At 38.1% G+C, this 24,853-nt stretch overlaps 1 protein-coding gene across 3 annotated transcripts in view; it reads right to left on the bottom strand.

Annotated features, from left to right (window-relative positions):
- The window catches only part of rsrc1 (arginine/serine-rich coiled-coil 1), a 173,216-nt gene that overhangs the window by 22,568 nt on the left and 125,795 nt on the right, over positions 1-24,853 (bottom strand). For 2 of the 3 annotated variants that reach the window (XM_048162010.1, XM_048162009.1), the window contains exon 7: positions 12,323-12,385. The exons of the other annotated variant lie outside the window; for it this stretch is intronic. In XM_048162010.1, the coding sequence (XP_048017967.1) occupies positions 12,323-12,385 (63 nt within the window). The remainder of the gene's footprint in view (positions 1-12,322; positions 12,386-24,853) is intronic. 3 annotated transcript variants of the gene reach the window in all.

Below are 24,853 nucleotides of genomic sequence, written 5' to 3'. Positions count from 1 at the left end.
GTGATTCACCCGTAGTCAAAAGCAAAAGACTTCAGATTGCGGAGTGGCTACACAAATTGAAATCTGCAGGTAATGCTAATGCACACTAAATACACATAGTCACGCAATGCTGATGTTGTTAACATTACCAATTTGAAAACAAAGTATAACAGTAATAATAATTTGCGTGGTTTGGCATGATCCTGAGCTAAGCGATCATTAGATTAAATCACCTTTGGCAGTGCGATTTATTGTAGGATTAAGTGCTTTTTTTCCTCAGTTGGTCAGAACAAAAGTGGCAGACATGTTAATTACTTGTTCAGATGACATTTTCCGGTGAAAATTCTTATTTTGATCATACTTTCAAGACGTAGAATCTGTGTTTCCGAAGTACAGTATCCACACCGATGTGGTGACTGACATCAAATATTAGATTCATCCGTGCTGAGGAGCCGTGCTGATACACAACGCACGTAACGATATTAATTCCGCATATAACTGTAATTGCAGGTTTCAAACAGAGATGGCGACAAAGAGGCAAAACTTACGAAATGCAGCTTTAAGCAAACTCAAAACAATGCTCACATAAATTCATAATAATAAATGTTACATGTAGCTGTTCCTTATATATAGTGTGTTTGGTGATGTTTCTTTCTCTGTCAATACCATAGACTGTAAAAAACGATGGACAGCTTGTCTCCACTTCTTTCCACTAGAAAAATGAAGCCAAAATATCCCTGATATGGTCATTGCTGATTATGACATTCAGAGCCCGAGTCTGCGCAGTAGTGATCCTATATCAATGTATCAATGTGAATCTATATCAAGCACAGCTGTCAATCATGACATTGTAACTCGATATGTTGTTAAGAGAAGGAAGAGGAGGGAACCGGCCAACGTTCAACAACTTTAATTATAAAATAAACCAACACAAAACAAAAGTAAAAGCGGCAGCCCCTCACCGACGACTGCCGCACACATTAACAAAACTTAACATAAATAGTCCAAAGCCTGGTCCTCTCATCCTTCACTGTTGTCCCTCCTCCTTTTATGCTTCCGAGCTCCTCTGTGAGACACAGTACGAGATACAGTACAGTATACCGGTGTGCACGCAGGTGATGCTCATTCTGCATCACAGCGGATGCAGAACCTGGGGGTGAGGACAGACAAGGAGAGAGAAAAGGAGATGGAAGCATCAGGAGCGACAGAGACGAGAGAGGGGAGAGAGGAAAAAAAAAAAAAAGTTCCCGGACTGCCGCTGGGTCCTCAACCAGACGAGAGGCTCTCATTTGCGGTGCTATGCAATGGTATGGGACACTTGGTGGATGGCTCAATAATCCTCTGCCTCCTGATGGCCAGCGATGGCTCTTCTGCAACGCCGTCCCGGTAGCAAGCTCCCCGTTCTCTCGGTCTCCCCATCATGGCGGACGGAAGCAGGCCTGGCATCCGGAGAACGGTGGCAACTTCTCTGTTACTTTACTGACAGAAGCCACCCCACCTTGACCCAGGAGCACGGCAGCGAGCTCTCCGTCCCACCTGGTCTTCCATTGCTCCAGCACCACCGCCTCGGGCAGTCACAGCTCCTTTGTGCTGCCTGACCTCCATAACACCGCGATCCCTCTCAGCAGTGAGGGCTCTCTGGCAGCATGTCCCTCCTTCCTCCCCGGTTTCGGCACCAATGTAACAGTACGTTGTTAAGGGAAGGAGGAGGTGGGAATCGGTGAATGTTCAACAACTTTAATTATAAAATAAACCAACACAAAACGAAAGTAAAAGTGGCAGCCCCTCATCGACGACTGCCAGACACATAAGCAAAACATAAATAGCCAAGCCTGGTCCTATCTCGTCCTTCACTGTCATCGCTCCTCTTTTTATGCTTCCGAGCTCCTCCATGAGATATTAGAATGGTGTGCATGCAGGTGACGCTCATTGGCAATCACGGCACCGGCCTCGCGCCCTTCTCACGGCCCTTAGCCTCGTCCTGTTTGTCACAGACTTCACACCCCGTTTTTATTGCATCAAATAACTAACTAAAACCAAACTTACTGAAAAAACGACACTTGAACACACATCAGTGTGATGAGAACTACCTAAAATGACAGAAACCTTTGTTAAAATGTTTTGTGCATTAGTGTAATTGGACTTTTTAGTATGGCTCGTGTCCTATTGGATTACATGTAGAAGGCGGGTTTATGACCTATACTGCAGCCAGCCACCAGGGGGCGAAAATGTTTTGGCTTCACTTTTCAGGATGTGTGCAGCACACTTGTTTTTGCACTGCATGGTACTACTTGGCTCGGCTCAGCACAGCACGGCTCGGATCGCTTTACTTTTGGTTTGCTTTTCCATTGCAGTTAGTACCGCTTCAAAGTGGGTGGGATTATAGACTGATCGTTATAGTTGCGCCGTCTCTACTGTCGTGGATCCGCTTTCTCGTTTACCAAAGAGTCTGCACCTCATCTACTGACCATGATAAAGCCATTTCTTTTTTCAAGTTGGGTGCGACAGTCGTTTAAAGCAAGTCGTTTCGCGAACAAATTATATTGCGGTGGCTGTTACTGACTATTTAAATGTAGCGGGTTTGTTGTCTCGTGTTTAAAATCCAATGACACTGGTAGTGACGATTCTCTCTGACTAATCAGTGAACTGCGGTGTTTACACGTCACATTTAGTAGAGGTATGGCACGCTAGGAACCTCCACCACCGAGGTGGTACTATTTATGCAAGAAGAACCGTTCCGTACCAAGCCGTCCCATGCAGTGGAAAAGCGCCAAAAAATGCACTGTATCAATGCGTACCGTACCAAGCGCCATTGGTCAATTCTCTGTCAGCTCTCTCTGATTGAAAGAAACCGTCAGTGCAGTTTTTATGCATTTTAAAGTTTAATTTGCACTTTTTTCTCTCTCTCTTTTTTTTCCCTTACAAAAGTAATAAAATTACTAGTTAAAAATGTTGGTATGTCAGTTTCGTAAGTATTTAGACTTTTTAGACTTGTGTCCGCACTTAATCACTGAGACAAGCATTATTGACAGGATTAAAAACAGGTAGCAAGACAGAGCTTGCAACACATCCTACATGTGGGTCTCGCATGTCATGCCTCGGCCCCACAAAAGGAGGTTGAACCATGGCGGACCATCCCCAGACGGCTGCTCACTCTCACTTTGCAGAGCTGGTGAGTGGATCACAGATAGCATGATCAAATACTGTAACGCTAGCTAAAGGATGTGGGGGAAATATTAGAATAGCTACTTCACAAAGTGAAAAAAAAAAAGACAAAACAAAAAACAGATACTGCATTAATTGTGTTATTTTAACTCATTAAACACACACAAATTAATACTTCCCAGCCCTACAATATATTATTCATCCTATGACTCTTAACTGTCATTATGAAAATTTAAATCAATAGTGTTTACATTTGTAAACAGACAAGTCAATGTACGTTCTTAGTCTACTTCATAGACTCTGAGTAAGTCAACATTAAGCTATACATAAACTACTGTCCCACAGAAACAACACACATGCTGTATAACAATAAGAGCATATCATAGAGTTCCAAAATGTGTAAAGGACAGGTCACATTGATTCATGGACCTCTCACAATTGGTGGCTTGATCGACCACAGAATGACCCATTAGGCACCCAATCAGTGAGGCACTGTTCCTGGTGTGTGTCTGAGACCACCAGTCCTGACTTGATGAGGTGCAAATGACCCAACCACACACATGCAACTCTCAACACTCTACCCTGAGGATTTCCTCTCTTTCCCACAACATAAACACATACACACTTTCTCACATTACACTCTCAAACACACCTTCTCACATATCAGCATATGACAATCTAAGAGTTTCTTCATGAACACTGCTTAATAAAATCACTCTGAGAGGCAACATGGCTGCCACACTGCATGCGTGTGGGGGTTTGGCTGGGCCACCCTCATGCAGTATTGTGTGATAACGACCCTGTCCTGAAACCCTAAAAAAGCCAGCCTCCCAAGAGAGCATGTATAACACAAGCACACAAACAGCTGTTAATAGAGCTACGAAATCTCTATGAGCAGAGAGGATTTCACATTTCAAACTGTGTAACCATGTAGTGTACCACAACTCTAAAATTAAGCCGATTAATTCTTTGTCCTTGACACTTCCCTTGGTTACTACTCATATTCAGTAAGTCAATAGCTTCACAGTCAAAAAATGATAAAACCGGAAGTATGCATGGTTTGGATGTAATGAAGCAATAATGAAATTTAATACTGAACAGAATTGTTCCTGATTATCTTAAAACTTGTGTGAATTAATACATGTTATTTATTTTTATTTATCTATTTATTTAATTTTATTTTAGTTGGGATTTAAACTCGGGTTGCCAGAAGTGATGTTGTGCTATATGACGGCCACATAATTCACAAGGATATGGCAATATGTACTTAATTAACATTAATTTCAACATAAATTTAGGTGTTTTATAGTATATATATATATATATATATATATATATATATATATATATATATAAAAAAAATAATAATAATACAAAAAAATTTAAATGTCCAGTGCAATTCTTGGCTAGGACAACACCAATTACAGAGGAGAAGAATGGATGTCAATCATCTATTAATTAAATCATGCACAGCAAAAGCTTCACTTGAGAACAGTTGGATGGGTAGCTCCATATGCGTTTGGAGAAATGGTCCAACTGTAGACACTGGTCAATAACATGTCTAAATATACAGAGTCAATACAGGTGAATGAAGGATTTCACAAAACACTTTTTTTTTTCTTCTTTACGTTGAACTCACATGGGAAAACACAGAAGAGAGAAGGGATCAACCACCATGGCTTTTCGGGAAAAAAAAAAAAAAAAAAAAAACTTTAAATTTGCAGTGATAAAAATCAATAAAACAGTAATTGCTTGGCATATCATAGCATGGGAAACAAATTATGAGAAGGAGGCTGATGTCCAGGCGGATTAGGTTTTTTGGGTTCAGTGGGCCGGGCGACAGTAAAGGTCTCTGCGTGATAATTAAATCTTCTCACTCTGATTTTCTGCCAATTTTTATTTCCCTTGGGTCCACAATACTGATTCACTGCTTATAAGCCAGGCATAACTAATCACTGGAGTACAGAAAATGGTTGCTTTGAATGAGAGAAAGATATGCAAACACATTTTACTTTAAATATTACAGTTGCATAAAGCTTACAATGATGAATTTCACCTGTGAGATGATGTCAAAAATATGCACTTTTTTTTTAAACCATTAGCTGGGTCTAGTAACACAGTCTTGTTTCTCAAAGCAGGCTGTGTTTACCGCATTTTTGTAATAATACTTAAAACTAATCTGCATTTACCTGCATTTTAATAATAAGCTAAACTCAGTTTGATCACTGTTGATGCATTTGAATAATCTGTGTTTTAGGTCAAAGCATGGGGATTATGGCAAAAATATTTGTTTTTCAGAAAGCTCTATGTAGTGTTTTTGATTGTATTTTCTTGCAAAAGTTGTGTTATGTATCTAGTCACCACTATAGTGATTGGTGTTCTCAACCTGGTTTGATGTATAGAAGTAACTCCTTTTCAGTTTGATTAACAAATTGAAACACAACATGCTAGGTTTTCTCAACAACTTATTTTTTACATGGCATAAATCCTTATAATATTTTTGATGATTTCACATTTATAAGGCACAACAAAACTATGAAAACATATTTTGTAAATACAATATTAAACTTTAGCCTCTCACCATCAGAGGTTGAAACAAACTTGCATGTCAGTTGCGGAGTAGTTCTTTTATCCTAGTTGTGCGCAGATGAATATAATGGTTTGAGAAATCCCCATGGTTATCGGTGATCACCATATCAGAGCTAAATCTATTAAGCAACATCAAGACCCACTGACTGTATAAAAAAAAAAAAAAAAAAAAATGTTCATATGTCATATGAGCACATATCATCTGCTGCTGTGGTTCTGATCTTGTTTTGAAATGGACTCTGTCTCTTTCCTTTCTGACTGCAGACTCTCTGCAGAACAAAGTGAAAGTGACATGTAAAGTCCAGGTATGGTAACCCATATTTGGAATTTGTCCACTGCATTTAACCCATCCAAGTTAGCGTACACACTTTAGGAGTAATGAGTAGTGAACACAACACACACACCCTGCAAACTGTGGACACACATCTGGAGCAGTGGGCAGCCATTTGCCATTTTGCTGTGGCGCCCGGGGAGCGATAGCAGGTTAGGTGCCTAACGAGGGTTGCTGTCCATGTTAAATACTAGCTTTTTCAAAATAAAAATTTAATTAAAGCTGCAAGCAGCGATGAAAGGGCCTTCGCTCCTGGGCTCACCATCACCCGTTGGCCTTAGGAAAACAGTGAACAGTGGGCGACATGCATGTAAGCGAGTAAATACAGGAGAATTATGGCAGAGTCATTTCAAAGTGCCAAAATTCCTGTTGCCAAAAGGTGGCAATTTGACTGTAACTGAATATTGCCATGTAGATGTCTTCAGGCCAGGACTATCATCAAACGTGAAGTTTGGAGCAGATCGGACATTGTACGCCTGAGTTACAACAACTTCCTGTTTTGTTGCGTTAATCACATACATTATAATGTATATAATAATATATATATTATAATATAATATAATATATAATAATATATATATATATATAATATGTATATAATAATCGCATACAGTACATTAGCACTTAGCCAAGTGTTGCATGATTTAATATGTTTCTAGCATGTTTGGTACTTCATGGCATATTTAAATGTGTTTCTGGGAGTGAATTACAGTGCAAAGCATGCCATGTCCTGTTGCCAGCAGGTGGCGCTATGACTAACTTAAGATTGGCATATAGATGTCTTAAGGCCAGGACTCTTATCACACATGTGAAGTTTGGGGCAGATCGGACATTGTATGCCTGAGTTACAATAGCTTCCTCTTTCATGGTGAAACATCAGACTTTGTCAGTAGCCATGGACACGCCCTTCAATGAAAACTCAAGATCTTGGCAATTTAACATCGCTAAGGCCTTAGGATTAGACTGACCAAACATGATGTTGATCTGTTAAAAACTATATGACAAGTTAATCACAGTGTAAAATTTGTCATTTCCTGCTGCCCACAGTTGATGCTATGACTGTAACTGAATATTGCCATGTAGATGTCTTCAGGCCAGGACTCTAATAAAACATGTGAAGTCTGGGGCAGATCGGACATCGTATGCCCGAGTTACAACAACTTCCTGTTTAATGGCGCAACATCGAAATTTGTCAGGCCGCCCCGGACATGCCCTTCAGTGAAAACTCTAGATCTTCACAATTTAACATTGCAAAGGCCTTTAGATTAGACTGACCAAATATGATGTTTATCTGATAAAATCTCTAGGAGGAGTTTGTTAACATCTGGAAATGGCAAAAACTGCAAAAATTTTGCAGAGAAAATTCAAAATATCTCCCTTCTCGTTGGGTTTTCAAATTTTGCACCCAGGGACCTCTTGGTATTGGGCTGTTACAAGTTTCGACCTATTTCATACTTGTACGTGAAACGTAGCGCGAAGGCCGCTTAATTGAAATTTTGTAGGTGGCGCTATCGAGCCATTTTGCCACACCTAATGGAGAAGAATAATAATTGACTGAGCAATTACAATAGGGTCCTCACACCATCGGTTTATTCTAATTTCACTTGTAGGTTACAGTAAGTCACTGTTTTAATAAACGAGTCATTGAATCTTTCATTTAACCTATTTGTTCAAATGGTTGATTCATTCAGGAGTGAAGCTGATCATTCTGATTCATTTCGGAAATGTGGATTCATTCAGCAGCGAGACATGGGTCAACAACCATTCTGCTGTGGATTTGTTCGGATTTTGTGAAAATAGAGCAAAAATGTTGTACCTAAAACACAACTTGCAATATTAACTACTTGTTTATTGAACTTTATAGAATTACATCTGATATTTGGGATGAGATATTGCTTAACTATAGCATACAACAATTTTAGACAAAACCCATACAAGGGCATTTTTGCCTCCATATATTGAATTTTGGAGGCATTCTAACTGGATTCTAATAGGCTGCATTATGCAGTACACATTTTAAGCTGATCTTGTAAATTCTTACATGATGCAAGCTGCAACCATACAAGTATCAACAATTCTTCAACAAATTGGTCTTGCTGGGATAAATCATCTAAACAGCTGAGAGATTTAACCAGCTAAAACCAGCTTAGGCCAAATTTAATCCAGTGATCAGGCATGAGAAGAGCTGCAAACATGTATATATTGTCATTATTGCGTAATCAAAAGGAAAATCATTCTTGATAATTCAAGTTACTTTACTGAATTGATCAAGAAATAAAGATTTATGCTGATATTGTCCAAAACCCAGGTTTGAAACCTAGAGCATTTCCAAACCTTTGAAAGGCACTTAAGTATATTACAGTATAACTTGTGAAACACAGAATAAAGTGACAGTTCAGGATGACAGAAGCAAACTGCATAATAATAGAAATACCATGTGGTTTCATGCCTAGAAGCAGCCAAGTTTTTTCCTCAAAGACAAATTCAAGTCCTTCTCAAAAGTCATCTAGAAAAGCTCTAAGATACAGAGAAGCGTGTCGTTTACCAGGTGGCGTATTTCAAAGCTTATCCTTTAAATACCAGTTGGTCACGACAATTAAATCATTTAGGCCAGTGTGAGCCCCCACTCAGCAGGCTCTAGTCCCAGGGTCAACTGCTTGTAGACCCTCATTTACACAGCATTTGTATTCATGACAGGAGAGCGCTAAATATTTAACAACAGTCTTGCAGGAGTTACTATTGTTGAGCTCACAGGTCAAATCATTTGATTTCCAAAGAGATTACCTTACTCTCTATTTACCCACCTATATCTTAGACAACAAACCATTTGATGGGTTTGCTTGAGACAGGTAACTATGCTGCAAGTTGTAATTTGAATTTTAAATCAAGAGCAACATTTGAAATACTATGAAATAATATTGCTCTGATGATATTTTTTCGTGTAATATTTCAGTATTAATGCAACATTAATGCAATATTAATATATTAACCCTATTAGTAACAAATAATTCCATTATACTTTGACTGAGGGATTACTACACAGTATTTTTAATTTCTATACAACATTAACCAGACACTCCATATTATATCAAGCCTCCAATTAAGTTTAGAGTGGAGGATTTTTATATATATATATATATATATATATATATATATATATATATATATATATATATATATATATATATATATATATATATATATATATACACACACCTCTTGGTCTTGGTCATTGATTGTCCTCCATCCTATTGACTGTCTGATTTTCTTTCATGTGCACACACAGGCTTGTTCAGCACTATGACAGACACCTCTTGTGAATGACAACAAAGCTTGTTATAGTGAGATTAGAAATGAATGGATACAAGGGGCAGTCTCTCTCTCTGTGTGTGTAGGGGTGTTAAATTTCATCTAAATGTTTAATGGTAGTATCATTCTCCAATACAGTCACACGCACAGAGGTACACACCTGCAAAGATGACCCGCATGACACAGCATAATTAAGAAAAAGTCTTTCCCTTTTCCATGGTGAAAGAGCAAGCTGCTCTAATGATACGGGTTAAACGCTATACAGCTCATTAAAATATATGATCTGCAAGGATACAGACAGAATGCAGGTCTGTGTCAGAGAAAACAGTTATAGACTGAAGTGCTAAGCAGTGATGGACTGTAAGGGATTTGACACTGATTTGAATATGACATCAATTATGTCACGCCATAGAAGAACTATTCTGGGTTCCACAAAGAACATTTCTGTAAACAGTTCTTAAAAGAACCATTTTTTTTCTAAGTGTGAAGATCATTTTGATATTCTAAAGAACCTTATTCCACTATAAAGAAACATTTGTGGAATGAAAATGTTCCATTGATGTTAAAGGTTCTTAACTGAACCATCGATGCCAATAACAAACCTAGATTTTGAAGAGTTTTTCATGTAAAAACCTTTTATGATTTGATTTTAAAAAAGCAGATAGGCTTCATTAGGAATTAGATATGTTGTGTGAAATTCCCTATAAAATGATTAGCATGAATATGAGTGTGTGTGTTTTTACACACACACACACACACACACACACACACAGACAGACACACAGACACACACACACACACGCCTATATACAAACAGGGGACTATCACTCTACACTAAAAAGTGTTTCTGGTCATTTTGAAGAAACAAAACTGACATATTTTCTTTTAAGGTCTTTTTTCATAATATAATTAAAATGCATTTTTTATTTTTTAAAATTGCCAAGAGGGGACCTCCAACTCTGAAGTCTACCTATCCAACAGACCTCCATAGCCTGCAAGGCTGTGTGTTGAACATGAACTGGCAGTGAAGTCATTATGTAACTTTATATAATTAGATATGTCACACAGGCATGTCACAGTATGAAATAAAAAAAAGAATGACCAAACCATCAGTTATAAAAATTTTAAATGTTGATTGCTTAGAAAAACCATTTGAATCAGTTTTAAATACAACGGGGGAAAAAAATACAGTCAGTCAGTGGCAACAGTTCAAAAGCTAATGTTTTGACATTAGAGAAGAGTACTTTCTTTAAGAAATGTATTCTCTGTTGTGGCACACACACACACACACACACACACACACACACACACACACACACACACACACACACACACACACACACACACACATATCTGCACTCACAAATCTCAGCTGTCCAGCAGTATATATAGGGAGGACAATATGGAAGCTGTGTTTTCCTCTTCGTATTTTGTTCATTTCCACAGTTCAGCTGGATTGTTGTTGTGGAGGTGAAGTTTGCGAGCCCCTGAGGGATGTGTGAGCCGACCCTGTTCATCTTGAAGAATGGCAGCCAGATGAGCAATGGGAGATTAAGGCCAGACCAAAACCTGCCCTGCTTTCACTATGTCACTTCCAGATCACGCGGACAGAGATTGAGTGTCAGCAGCAAAAGACAGTTTCAAAAGACCGTAATTGTGACTATTTTTGTACATAACAAATGCAGGGTTGGAGGTGGTGTAAAGAGCCTTCCAGCGCTAGGCAGGAAGAATGCGTTACTTCATAAAACAGGAAGAGTTTAAGAGAGAAATGAAAGTGTTTTGGAAGGGGGGAGAAGTCAATTGATTCCAAAGGGTGAGATTACAGCATGAACTCTGCTTAAGAAAATCACTTGACTGCGAGCCACACACTGTAGCCCGGAGCAACGCATGTGCAATTTACCAGCGCTGGAATCTAGATCCAGTAATGGCATGAGGGAACAATGCAGAATTTACTGAAAGTGAGACAGTTAGGAGATGAGCTGAAATGATGAAATGCTATACTGATGTTTTTTTTTTTTTAAACTAAGTTCTAATGAACTGAAGATGAGAGACCATGTAAGAAGCCATAACAATACACCTTTCACTATTTTTGATATTGTTAAGATCAACAAATGAATGACGCTGATATCATGCAAACTGTCCTCATTGTTTTACTTCCATTGCTGCATGAGCAGCGTATGTCAAATGTTAACAGACTGCCATAGAAATATGACGGTCATAAGGCCTATTTCTACTAAAAGTGATGCATGTAGGATGCAAATTTTCATCAAAAAGTGGGGAAAAAAAACATCAAATACAATCCAATAATTAATATTAGATGAAATGTTTGAAAATGATTTCAGTTGACATTATTTTATTATGTGGGAAGAGAGCATGGAGTGACGCAAGAGGACAAGAGAAAATAGCTATGTAGGAAATATATGGCCTGGTACAACAGTCAGTTAAACAGTTTAGCACTAATTAAGCACTAACATTTACCGTTGTCCATCAAATTGTTGTAGGTAAATTCAGTCATTTCTGTAGGAATCCATGTGATTGGAAACCTTGCTTGAAGGTAAAAGATTTCCCCATGCAGATTTTGCAACAGTTTCAGCGGCTTTATTTGAAAGTGACTTCTGTGTGAGCTGTGCGTCATGCTATATATCAATACAACTGACAATAGACAATGAACCTTTTTTTTGCCAACTTGAACCCATTGCGATACCTGTGTGGGGAAATATTTCATCCTCATGTGAAATTCATAACTGCATCGATTCCTATTGAAATGAGTGGATTTCGCTCACGAACAATGGTAAATATGACCGCACCTTTACACAATGCAATAAAGTGTCCACATGAATGCACTGTATTGATTTAAAGGTTTGTCGTGGTAACAAATCATCTCTTACCTGTATAATTTCTCTGATTTTTTTCCCTCTAATTTTGTATAATTTTTTAAGTCAGGCTCACCTTCCTCCTTTGTCTTTTCTTCTTTAATATTTTCCTTTGCTTTCAGTACTTCATCAGTTTTAGCTGAAATAAGAAAAAAAGCACATTGTAATATTGCAGTAGTTATAAGTTATAAACAGCCCATTTAATATACAATTAAGAAGACCTTTACACTTTATTGTCTCTCTGCAAATGTACACTTCTCCCTGCCTGCACATCTTTAAGTTTTAAGCACATACTTATCAAATAATTTTTCAGCATGCTAATTAAAAGCCTGAGAGAAATCCTTACGCTGTGGAAACAGTTTGTGTACAAGTCTTATGGCAATTCATTTAGTCTGTTGACTTGCTTCTCTCCTGCCCTCCAAATAATGAAGACGTTAGCTGAGATGAAGACATATAGTGAGCAGTGAAGGGGGACTATCAATACAGCCTGTAAATTAATTACACCTCTGTTCCCGCACGTAATTTATTCTAAAGCGTTCATGTCTCCCAGGAGCAATTTGCCTTTATTGCTGTTTCACTCGCTGATGAGAGGAGTCATGCAAAATTGAGTCCCTCATAACATTACCTTCTATGAGTTTCAACTTTGAAGTAAAAGGAGAAGGGAGGGTAATTAAAGTCATTATGAAAAGCAAATTTACCAGTTTGCCATGTTTAGACCAAATTCAACTGGATAATATGATTGTTTGACCACTGCTTGACAACACAACCTTTTAACGAGCAAGCTCAGTATGAATGTTAATATTATTATTTTTTCCTTTCACATTCTGTGCTCCACGAAACAGGTGTATTTTACCATTCTCCAAGATCAGTTGGTCTCTCCACCCCTCTCGTTGTGTCTGTCCTTACACATAAATAACCTTTTCAATGGTACAGTATGATTATACATTTCAGTACATACACTGAATGTAAACAGCACACAAACACACACACTTGAGTGCATGTACAATCACTCAGAACCCTTACTGTCACATGAAAGCACTCTGCTCTGTGTGTGTATTTGCTCTAATGCTCTGTAATGTGACGTATGAAAAAGGAGCTCCAGATTGTGACCAAATGGTCACATTTTGAGATCTCTTTTCCTGCCGGTGCAACTAAATTTTGGTTAGAGGCCGCACTGGTGCCACCACCACAATAAGAGCTGCCTTTTATGTTGCATATGAGAAACATCAAACGGCAAACGAAACGAAAGTGAAAAGAAACCGCGCTCCTTGTTTGAGCTGCGCAGGCTGCTTATCAGCTCGAAGCAATAATTGACGGCACAGCTCAGAACAGGTACTCACGGGCCGATCTTGATCACACGGCACTGTTGCTACACAGCGCTGGGAGATCCAGTGAGAAAGCGTATTAATAACTTCCCTGTGAGATCTAGTGGGAAACATTCAAATTTGGTCCAGAACTCTGTTATAAACCGTATCAGATCAAACAGCACTGACGTGGAAACCAGGAGCATCATTGTGCCATGAACGAACGATTTGTTGATTGAAAGTTTTCAATCCACAAATCATCAACATTCACCACGGACTTAATGTAGCAATGCTAACTGTAACCATGGTATTGTGGCAGAAATAGTTGAATGTTTTTTTTTGTACATTATTCATCTCAGGGTTTGCGTGAAATTCAACCACTTTTCAAGTTTTGAAGTGATTCACAATTTTTCCAGCACTTCAGAGCTCTAAATATTATCCAATTTTAATGTTATTTTTGATGTAATGATTTGTAAAACTAAAAGTTTAAAGATGTAGGAAAACTAAAACTTCATGGGAAACACTTATATATTACTTAATATACTTAATAATACACTTAATATTTATACATTTATATATTTATATATTTATATATATATATATACATTTATATATATATAAATAGTAGAAAAGTAGGAAGTCATAATTTCTCAAAAAAAAAAAAAAAAAAAAAAAAATCTGCATTTCAATTAAAGCTCAGGGTTTTACTGTCAAATTTACAATAAACAAGCCTGTAATATTATTAGTAACCACACTTATTAATGCAAAACAATAGTAATTTTATGATTAAATTAACTTTATAATTAAAAATCTCCCCAGCGGAACCATTCCTTCAAAAGATATTCTTTCCTTTGGTGTTTTGATGGTGGTGGTGGAGAACACTGTTGTTCAACTAGGTTGAGATCCAATGATGGCAAAGGCCACAGCATACTGTATGATTCACATCATTTTCATATTCATCAATCCATTCGCTAACCCCCTGTGCCCTATGGATGGGGGGCATTGTAATCCTATACTGAAATAGACCACTTCCATCAAGATAGAAATGTTTTATCACAGGAAAAAGTTGATCACTCAGATCAACTTTGTATTGATTTGCAGTAACCCTTCCCTCTAAGCCAGGGGTTCCCCAACATTTTTGTCAGCTGAACCCCTTGAACAAAATATTTACTTAAGTATCTCCTAAAAGTTTATGTTAATATTTCAACAATTTAACAACATATTTATATATTCATGGTCTTAACTGCTGAAACTAAGATCTCTTTCAGGGTAATAAATGAATAATTTCAGATTAAGTAAGAATTCAGACTTTATAACTCACAATTAGGAGGGAAAAGTCAGAATTGTGAGATATAAACTCACAATTGCGAGAAATAGTCAGAAGTGCGAGATACAAACTCACAATTCTGACTTTATAACATGCAATTGTGACTTTATATGACTCAATTCTGATTTTACAACTCGCAATTGCGACTTTATATCTCACAATTCAGACTTTATAACTTGCAATTGCGAGTTTATATCTTGCAATTCGGACTTCATAACTCGCAATAGTAAGTTTATATCCAACAATTCGGACTTGTAATTGCGAATTTATGTCACACAATTCTAAGAAAAAAATTAGAATTGCGAGATGTAAACTTGCAACTGCGAGAAAAAAAAAAGTCTGAATTGTGAGATAAAAAGTCGCAATTACCTTTTTTAATTTTTTATTCAGTGGCGGAAACAAGCTTCCATATTATGCTTATCGTTCTTGGTTTGAACAGGTCCACCGGATCCCTCTGATTTTTCTTTGTCACCCGTCTGTGCATTACTTGGGGTATAAAGAGCTAAAACTGATGATGCTTCTCCACAGCATTAGATAACACAGCACTATCTGCAGTAGAAAGCTAAAGACTTTCACTTCATCTACACTTAATTCCAGTTTGGCTGGCAGGATGGATAATGGAGCCTCCTCTGAAATTCAATTGTGATTATATGTGTAATTGCAGCTTCAGGCCCCTAGAGTCATGTAGGCATGCAGGACTATGTTTCATTGAAATGATCACACAGAAACAAATCCATCCGCCTCCTTCATCCAGTGGGCTGATTAGCAACGATGGCTCGTTAGAATCGAATGCAATAACGCAAACATCAGAGAGAAATGGCCGGGGCCCATTATCAGTGATTGATGGAGTGGCAGTGTGTTGTACGAACACGGGGGCTCAGGGGGCCCACTATTTAGATTGAATAAAACGCTTCAGCTTTATCTGGTTTATCCACTACAGTAGAGCCACACACAGAACCTACTCTCCTTCACCCACATTCTGTCCCTCTTTACGCAGCAGCAATTCATTGATATAATACTGCCGACTGAAGGAGGTTACTGGCTCCCGAAATAACATTAAGCAGACATGTGAGATAGGATATTGAATTCAAGCGTGTGCCTGCAAAATCCGTCCGGGAGTGTCTAACAGATGCCATGCAAAACCAGGACAGATGAGGTGCTGAAGGGTGTGACATGAGGTCTCAGGTTTGTTTGGGCAAAGTTTGAATTCAAAGGAATAACTGTGATGCATAAAAAATGCTTTCTGAAACCAACTGAATGGATCATGGAGTAAGCAAAGTGTGTGGGTGGGTGCACAAACACACCATGATAATGTGATGGAGAGAAGGTAAAAAGGAAAGGGTGAAATAATGAAATATTGATCCAGAAACACCAATCACCTCTTAGCCTCATCAACTATCGGAAAATGTACACAGTAGAACAAACTTAAAAGGGTCCTATTATGCTTTTTTACATTTTAAAGCTTTCTTTAGTGTGTAGTGTTCAGTATCAGTTGATCCCATTATTTAAATATATATTTGGAAGAACAAACACTACTTTTAAATTGTACAAGTATCATGAAATCAAAATGGTCAATTCTGTTTTTTTATGGAATACTGCAGTTAATAATTATTATTAATAGGGCTGTCGATTTAAAGGTGCCAACGAACGTTTTTTTTACAAGATGTAATATAAGTCTAAGGTGTCCCCTGAATGTGTCTGTGAAGTTGCAGCTCAAAATACCCCATAGATTTTAATTAATTTTTTTAACTGCCTATTTTGAGGCATAATTAGAAATGTGCCGATTCATGCTGCGGCCCCTTTAATTGCTCGCGCTCTCCGCCCCCTCCCGAGCTCTTGACTCTATAACTGCATAAACAAAGTTCACACAGCTAATATAACCCTCAAAATGGATCTTTACAAAGTGTTCGTCATGCATGCTGCATGCATACATCGGATTATGTGAATATTGTATTTATTTGGATGTTTACATTTGATTCTGAATGAGTTTGATAGTGCTCCGTGGTTAACGGCTAATGCTACACCGTTGGAGAGATTTATAAAGAATGAAGTTGTGTTTATGCATTATACAGACTGCAAGTGTTTAAAAATGAAAATAGTGACGGCTCTCGTCTCCGTGAATACAGTAAGAAACAATGGTAACTTTAACCACATTTAACAGCACATTAGCAAAATGCTAACGAAACATTTAGAAAGACAATTTACAAATATCACTAAAAATATCATGTTATCATGAATCATGTCAGTTATTATCGCTCCATCTGCCATTTTTCGCTGTTGTCCACAGACGTCCTGCCCTTGTCTAATGCTTGAACATGAGCTGGCATATGCAAATATTGGGGGCGTACATATTAATGATCCCGACTGTTACGTAACAGTCGATGTTATGTTGAGATGCGCCTGTTCTTCGGAGGTCTTTTAAACAAATGAGTTTACTTAAGAAGGAGGAAACAATGGAGTTTGAGACTCACTGTATGTCATTTCCATGTACTGAACTCTTGTTATTCAACTATGCCGAGGTAAATTCAATTTTCAATTTGATGGCACCTTTAACACGTTAATTAGATTAATTACGGTGAAAAATAACGCGTTAAAATTATTAAAGCATTTAACGCACTTGCCCCGCCCCAGACCTACGTAGGTCATCTGACATTTCATACAGTTGATTGATGATGAATATGATGCAGGGCAACAACTCACTGCATGATAGAATAGAACAGAATGTCCCTCAAATTCAAGATATGGGGCAAAAAATGCCCCTGTTTGAGTTTTTTTTCTCATATTTACATCGTATGATATAGTTAAGCTAAATCACACGAGCAACGAGTGCAATATCACACGCGAGTGTTGTTTTTATGTCCAGAATAGCACAAGACGAGTACAAATGCAATACTGGATAAACAATGAATTTTCAGATTTTGGAGCACATCTACTATACTTCAAAATCGGGATCTAACCACCCATCATAAGGGCATGATGGACAAGTATGCCGTCTCAGTTTCTGGTCAAAAATTTAGGAATGCAGCTAAAATCAGGTTCAGCAAACAGACTAAAATATTTTTTTTTGTTTTGTTTCAGTTGTGACATGAAAGTGTGGGACAGCATTTTTAAATACAAATGTAAAAAAAAAAAAAAAAAAAAAAATCAACAGCAGAATCTACATCTTCTTCTTTCGCAGAAATCAAACAGATATTTTAAATTAAAAAACAACACTAATAAAAATACAAAAATTACTACACATTGTTTCAGTGGAAATTTAGGGCTGGGGACAGCCACATCCTAATAGAAAGTGCTCTACACATTTGATTTTGTATATATTTAGCTTAATATTTCAAATAATCTTTTGGGTTTAAGTAGATCATAAAATATTTTTACTGTGGAACTGCAGTTTGAACTAATTGTGTAGAATGGCCTATATACACATCCTGAACACATACAGCACAGGGAAGATATGCAATCACACACAATGCTGCGTGAGAGGGATTTCACATCTATAACAGACAAGAATACTCTAAGGACACACAAGGCTCACATTGTCTCCCTCCTTAAAACAAACCCTTAAACCGAAAGATTCCAAACCCGTGCAGAATCCTCATCTCCAGCCTCGGGCCTCTCAATAAAACCACACAACAGCCATAATAATCCTCTGTGATTAATTACTCTGGCCTTAATCTCTTACAGCGCTGGTGTGGAGGAAAGAAGAGGACAAAGGAGCAAGAAAACCACCCGTAGCTGCAGCGCAGAACAGCACTACAGATTCAGCCGGCATACCTGCGTCCATCTCTAGAGAAATCTGCCCTGTTGAATTTAATGAACAGTGATGATGATGTTACAGTATTGCTGGTACAGTATGTTTAAGCTATATAAAAACTACAATTTAAACTATCTAATGAACACTGTACATTAATTTGTGAAAAGGAAAAGAAAGCACTATGTGTACAGCAGCAAAAGCAAGTTTTCTTTTTATATGAGTGCGTTAACAAGGGAGATATTGAGAGATATATAGGCCTATTCAAAACAAAGGCGTAGCTTGATGATGCCAAGTTTGAGCGCAGGATAGGACTCAGGAAGAAATTATGTTCATGGATGCGATTATTAATGTTACTGTAGTATGAAGCAGAGCAGGACATGTGTTGTGGGAGCTGAACGAGGCCGCTGGAGCGATTGGCAACACACGCCTCACGAGCAGAGGAACTTTTATTATGACACAGTCGCTGGTGCCGCTTCTGCTATTCCGGTCATGAGTATGAGGTAACACAGCTCTGTTTATCATAATAGATGCATTTGAGTGTGTTGTTAAATGCTGTTATAACGTTACTCTGTATGTTTTATATCGTTTATATCGATCGATTTAAATTGGTTCATTTAAATTTCACATTTAAAGCTTTCTATAGGCTTATTTCTTATCTTGACTGAGTCAAGAATACACTAAGTTACGGTTAATTTTTGTGACAAGCTCAAGAAAGGAGACCAAGACGGCAGAAAGCATATCCTGTTTGTTTTCTTTATTTTGCAAAAGCATAACATTTTGTTGTTATTGCGAGTGTACACAAATAAAAGAAAACCCCTTTACAGTTTCAAATTATGTCTTACTCTTATCTGTATGACCAAAAACATATTTTCCACTAAGTTCTTTCCACTGTTATGAGAAAAAAAATCCAAGTGAACGAGCCAGCACTTTCGTCGAACACTAATTTAACATGCCAGAATAAACCCCGATTTTAGAACAATGGGTAGCGCCAAAACACTCATTTATAAACGTCAATATTTTATACAAAATAATCAAAAATGCTATAGCACAATGTACCATCAACATAAAAATAAATAGACTATATGCCTACTTGTTCCTCACATCGCTTGAGTCAGCATGGGAATTCATCCTAAAATAGTGAGAGTCCTGCAAAATACGATGATATGCTGCTCTGAATCTCTTTCACATTTCTTTAATTTAGCTAGCTGTAGTTTTCATGTTGAAATGGAATATTATGTGACAGTGAAAGTCTTTTTCTGATTTCACCGTTTAAATGTGGTTGTGCAGCATTTTACTGTATATATATATATATCTTTTATCTATATATAATTTAATTACCATCATCATAAATATCATATTTAATCATAGGTTATAATTATGCTACAGAATGATGTGTTGAGGTTTTGGAAGTGCACTCAAATGTTCTTCAACAAGAATATTTCACAGTTTTCAGTGAAACGGATAGATGTCAGAAACAGCCTTGGGTAAGATCTTGTTTATCTAGTGCACTTATGCACCTCACCATCACTATTCTTTAATCAGTGTGTGTGTGTGTTTCTAAGACAGTGAGACATAAAGTGAAAGAAAAAGATTTAGAGAGAAAAAAAATACTGTAGTCTCTTTAAATACAAACTGGTATGGAGACAAATAATCATGCGGGCATATATGAACACCCACACTTACACAAACTCTACAAGCTCAAAGAATATGAATATCTGTAAATGAGTGTGTGTGCGTGTGTGTCCTGAGCGACCACGTCAATCACAAGCAATCTGAATGTCAGAGCTCGGGGAAATGTGATAAATCAGCCGCTTGCCAAACGACAAACATGATATTTGCTGTAGCACTCCACAATTGGAAAAACGTCCCTTTGAATCAGGAATTCACTTTACACTCACATTCTCACTCTTTCTCTCTCTCTCTCTCTCTCTCTCTCTCTCTCACACACACACACTCCTAGAGCTGTGGCTATCGTCCAGAAACCTACACTCTTGTACATGTCTGTAAAATGTACATAAAGAGCAAAAGAAGAGATCAACGTGTGATTGTGAAGACAGAGTGAAATACAGTAAATTATTCAATAACAACGAACCTGTGTGAGCGTCACGATTAAAACTAGTCCATTTACATCTTGTTAGACATCATTTGCATCAAGGAAATTAGACTTCGGCAGGAATCGAATTTGTGCAATGACAAATATGAAGAACGGCAAAATGAAGCCAAGTTATTTAGTAGAGTATGTACAAACTGCAAACACAGATATAAACCACAGGCTATTTCACAATGGCTTGCGAAAGCAATCCATTGAGCTGAACAACAAAGAACTAAACAAAACAGAAAAGCACTTTGCTTAAATGGAGATTTACCAAACAGTGTCACATTCGAGTAAAACTTAAATGATATTCATGAAATATTAACAACTAAACAATTAGAAAGGGAGCTATCATATCAATTTGATAAATTATTCATGAAAAAGTCCTCCAACTGGATTTCTATTTTAGATGTGAACTGTGGGGCCGGTCTGAGAGATCAATGCCTCTATAATCAGATGTCTGCTGGTGCATTTTGCGGTCAGACCAGGCCCAGCTTGATCCCTTCTCCAGCCACTGACAGAAATTATGCACGTTTTTAAGAGAAGACAGGCGCAATGAAGATATGAGAACTACCATCACCAAGAGTAATTAATTAATTACATGCGTATAGCGTGGTGTTTTTTTGAATCAGGCCCTGGAGAGCCTGAACAGAACACACAAACATCACAATCAAACCCTGAGCACTGATCAAATATTCCATTTCCGCATATTCCACGAGACGTTTCTCCACACAACTGTGGGCTAATTTCTGCACTCCGCCTAAAGTTCCGACAGCATCTTTCTGAGAATAATTTGAGATGATTTCTTTAATTTACAGAGTAAATACTGGAGATTTCGTTGCAGAAACAAAACAGTCTGAGAGTTTTCATCATGTCCACATGAGACTCCACTTGATGAAGTTTGTTTTATTCATGAGCATTTGGAGAGAAATGTGCGTAGGCCTGTCTGTCTCTTTTGAAGGTATCTGCCATGAGTTCAAACTCTGAGTCGATCTGAGGACTTATTGCTTGAAGCCTCTAATAGCAGAACGGGTACAGTGGTTTAAGAGGAGCTTGTGATGGTGTCTAACCGAAGGATACGCGGTTCAGAGCGGAGTGTTAGAAAGTCTCATCTGTGTTGGAAACCCCATTTGTAACTAAATGCAAATATATGGCTGTGCACCTACAAGGACTCAAAGCTCTTCATGTTCTCCATTTGGACCTAAGGCAGAGCTCTGACCTTACTCTTGATCATATCCTGAACAAATTCAAACCTCAGCGATCAAGAGCATCCAGTAGTCGAAATGACAATGTCATATGTTTAACAGAAATGAGAAAGTGATCGAAAAATGAGTGGGAGAAAGAAAGAGAAAAATAAATGGGTATTTTCATGAGTAGTCATAAAATATATACGAATGGATTTTGTCTGAAATGTAAAGGTGCTGTGTCACATTGGAAAAATGTGTGTCCATGAAAATTTGCTGAAAAATGGAAAATGTGACTGCATCTTAGGCTACTCAATTTTAATTTAGTACCCATACTGATCAGCCACAACATTAAAAAATACCTGTCTAATTTTGCATAGGAACCCATAGTGCTGCCAGAACAGCTCTGACGCATCAAGGCAGGGACTTCACAAGACCTCTGAACGTGTCCTGCGGTTTCTGGCAAAAAGACATTGGCAGTAGATCCTTCAAGTCATGAAAGTTGCGGGGTGGAACCTCCATGGATCGGATTTGTTGGTCCAGCACATCCTATAGATGCTCAATCATATTGAGATCTGGGGAATTTGAAGGCCAAGTCAACATCCTGATCTCTTTATCATGTTCCTCAAACCTCATACCTGAACAATTTTTGTGGTGTGGCAGAGTGCATTATCCTGCTGAAAGAGGCCAGTGCTATCAACGGACACCACTGACATTCATATTGCATTCAAGGTCTGTAAGTCCATACGCAACAGTCAGTGGTATTTCTTATTATAGTCTTGTTTAGTGTTGTTATTTCTGAATAAGTTTAAGTGAAGTGTGTCTTTTTTATTTTTAGATGTCTGCTCATTGAAAAACATCCCCTTCAGACTCTTGGAGAACTTCAGAAACAATAGTATATTAAGTAGAGCTGGAAAGATGAATCGACATAATTGTTCATTCATCAGATATGTTGAACAACCAACTTGCTTTGTAACTGAGTGCAGAGAGTAAGTTTGAGCTCCGATGGATCTGCGGATGAACGCAAATCATTTCAAATCAACGCAAAATATGATATGACATGGCAGACAACTAGTTGTCCAGTGCGGTTCCGTTCATTCAGCGCGGGTTTGTCGATGCGGTTGCGAGTCCTGAAAATGTGCAGGTGTCTGTTTGGTTATAGAAAGTGGTTGTCGTGCTCGTAAAAACACACTTGTTTTGTATGAAAGTAGGGATGAACATAAACTGCTAAAAAATCTATGTAAGAGATTACGCCGACGCGTCGTTCCAGCCCTTATATTAAGGGACATAATCTGGTCAGTGGCCATTCTCTGGCTTTTTACTAGCATGACAGTTTGCATGGTAATAAAGGCCCAATCCCATTTCCCATTTCAGAAAAGACAATCACGGTTTCTATTTCATGCTGATGTAACATTGAAAGTAAACTGATTCAGCATCTTCACAATGCCATCAACAAGCTGGCTTTGATGCAACACTAATAAAGTGTCCATGAGCCAACATGCAACTCAACATTTGTGAACAGCATATCTGTGAACAGAAGAATAGATAAATGATGGTATACATCAGGGCTCGTCAACTGGCGGCCCGCGGGCCAAATCCGGCCTGCCAATCATCTTCATCTGGCCCGCGGCACCCCAATCTCCCTCCTCCTCTATTGGCGGTATGGCTAAATTTGGTTAGATACGTGGCCGCAGTGGCGTCTGCAGCTGTACGGCTATATACGCACTGTCTGTAACATGCACACTCCTCCGACTGACCTGAGAAACGCTTTCCGTGTGAATATTTCAACAGTTACTATGTGTGTCCCGTATTTCTGTCGACGGAACCAGCGATACCAGTCATTCGTGAATTAATCATTCTTTTGTCTCGATTTTTTTCTTTTTTGAATTGACCAAACGCGCTTGCATAATGTTCTGAAACGATTTGGATTCGTTCGGACTGCTCTGTTACTGAATCATCTGAAGTTGTTTATCGGTCAGTAACAACAAATACAGAACAAACAGTGCTGTTTTCAGGTGTTTCACTAGTTTACTTTGAACTACGCAGCATGGACCAGTTAATAACAGAACGAAAGCTTAAAGGAGCTGCATTTATTTCCGGTCACCATTATTAAACAGCGCTGTGACATCAAGTGATAAGTGTTTCAATTTGACACACACCTCTCATTTACAAACCACAAATCACTCAATGATTAAGCAAGTTTTAAATCGGATGAAACGGCCTCAACATTCCCAACAAGACTGATGAGGAAAACAGGAGAAACACTGTGCCATGAATGAAGTTAGAAGACTTTTAAATCCCAAAATCACCACACTTACAAACATTTACCATGAATGAACTGTAGTAAATTACCATGGTTTGTGGAAATGTGGAATATTTATATTGAAAACTCTGTTATAGCCATTTATATTGCAATATATTTATTACGTGGGGAGGGGAATATATAATTCATGTCTTTGTGAAGGTGTAGTTCCTACCTTTAGGTGTTTTATATAGGTCCATGACATATCATAATATAATACCCCCCCAACTTTTGATTTGATAATCCGCCCCTCGAACGAAACTACTTGAAGAGCCTTGGTATACATAATGCTCCCGATGGTGGAAAAAAATCTACTTTCCATGAAACAAGGACTGCATCTTTTAATGGGTTAATGGACACTGGGATATTAACAAAAGAGCCTATTTAAAAGAATAAACCATATATGGCTCAGTGGGACAGAGCTGGACTGGGGCTAACACTTAAACACCTGGCACAAAAGGCTAGAAACATGGTGGTCCATGAGATTGTGCTTAGTCAAGCGCTAGAGCTAAGCCCAGGAGAGAGGGGGCGTTGGGAAATGTGCTGGAAGTGGGCCCAGTGAAAGCTCTCTTTTTTTTCTGCTATATTAATGCCTAATTGCAATGTCAAGTTGCTCAGTAAGCTGTCGGTCTGGGGTACCGAGAGCA

This window comes from Megalobrama amblycephala, linkage group LG16, assembly GCF_018812025.1.
Source record: "Megalobrama amblycephala isolate DHTTF-2021 linkage group LG16, ASM1881202v1, whole genome shotgun sequence".
NCBI lineage: Eukaryota > Metazoa > Chordata > Actinopteri > Cypriniformes > Xenocyprididae > Megalobrama > Megalobrama amblycephala.
This window is presented reverse-complemented; position numbering and strand designations above follow the sequence as displayed.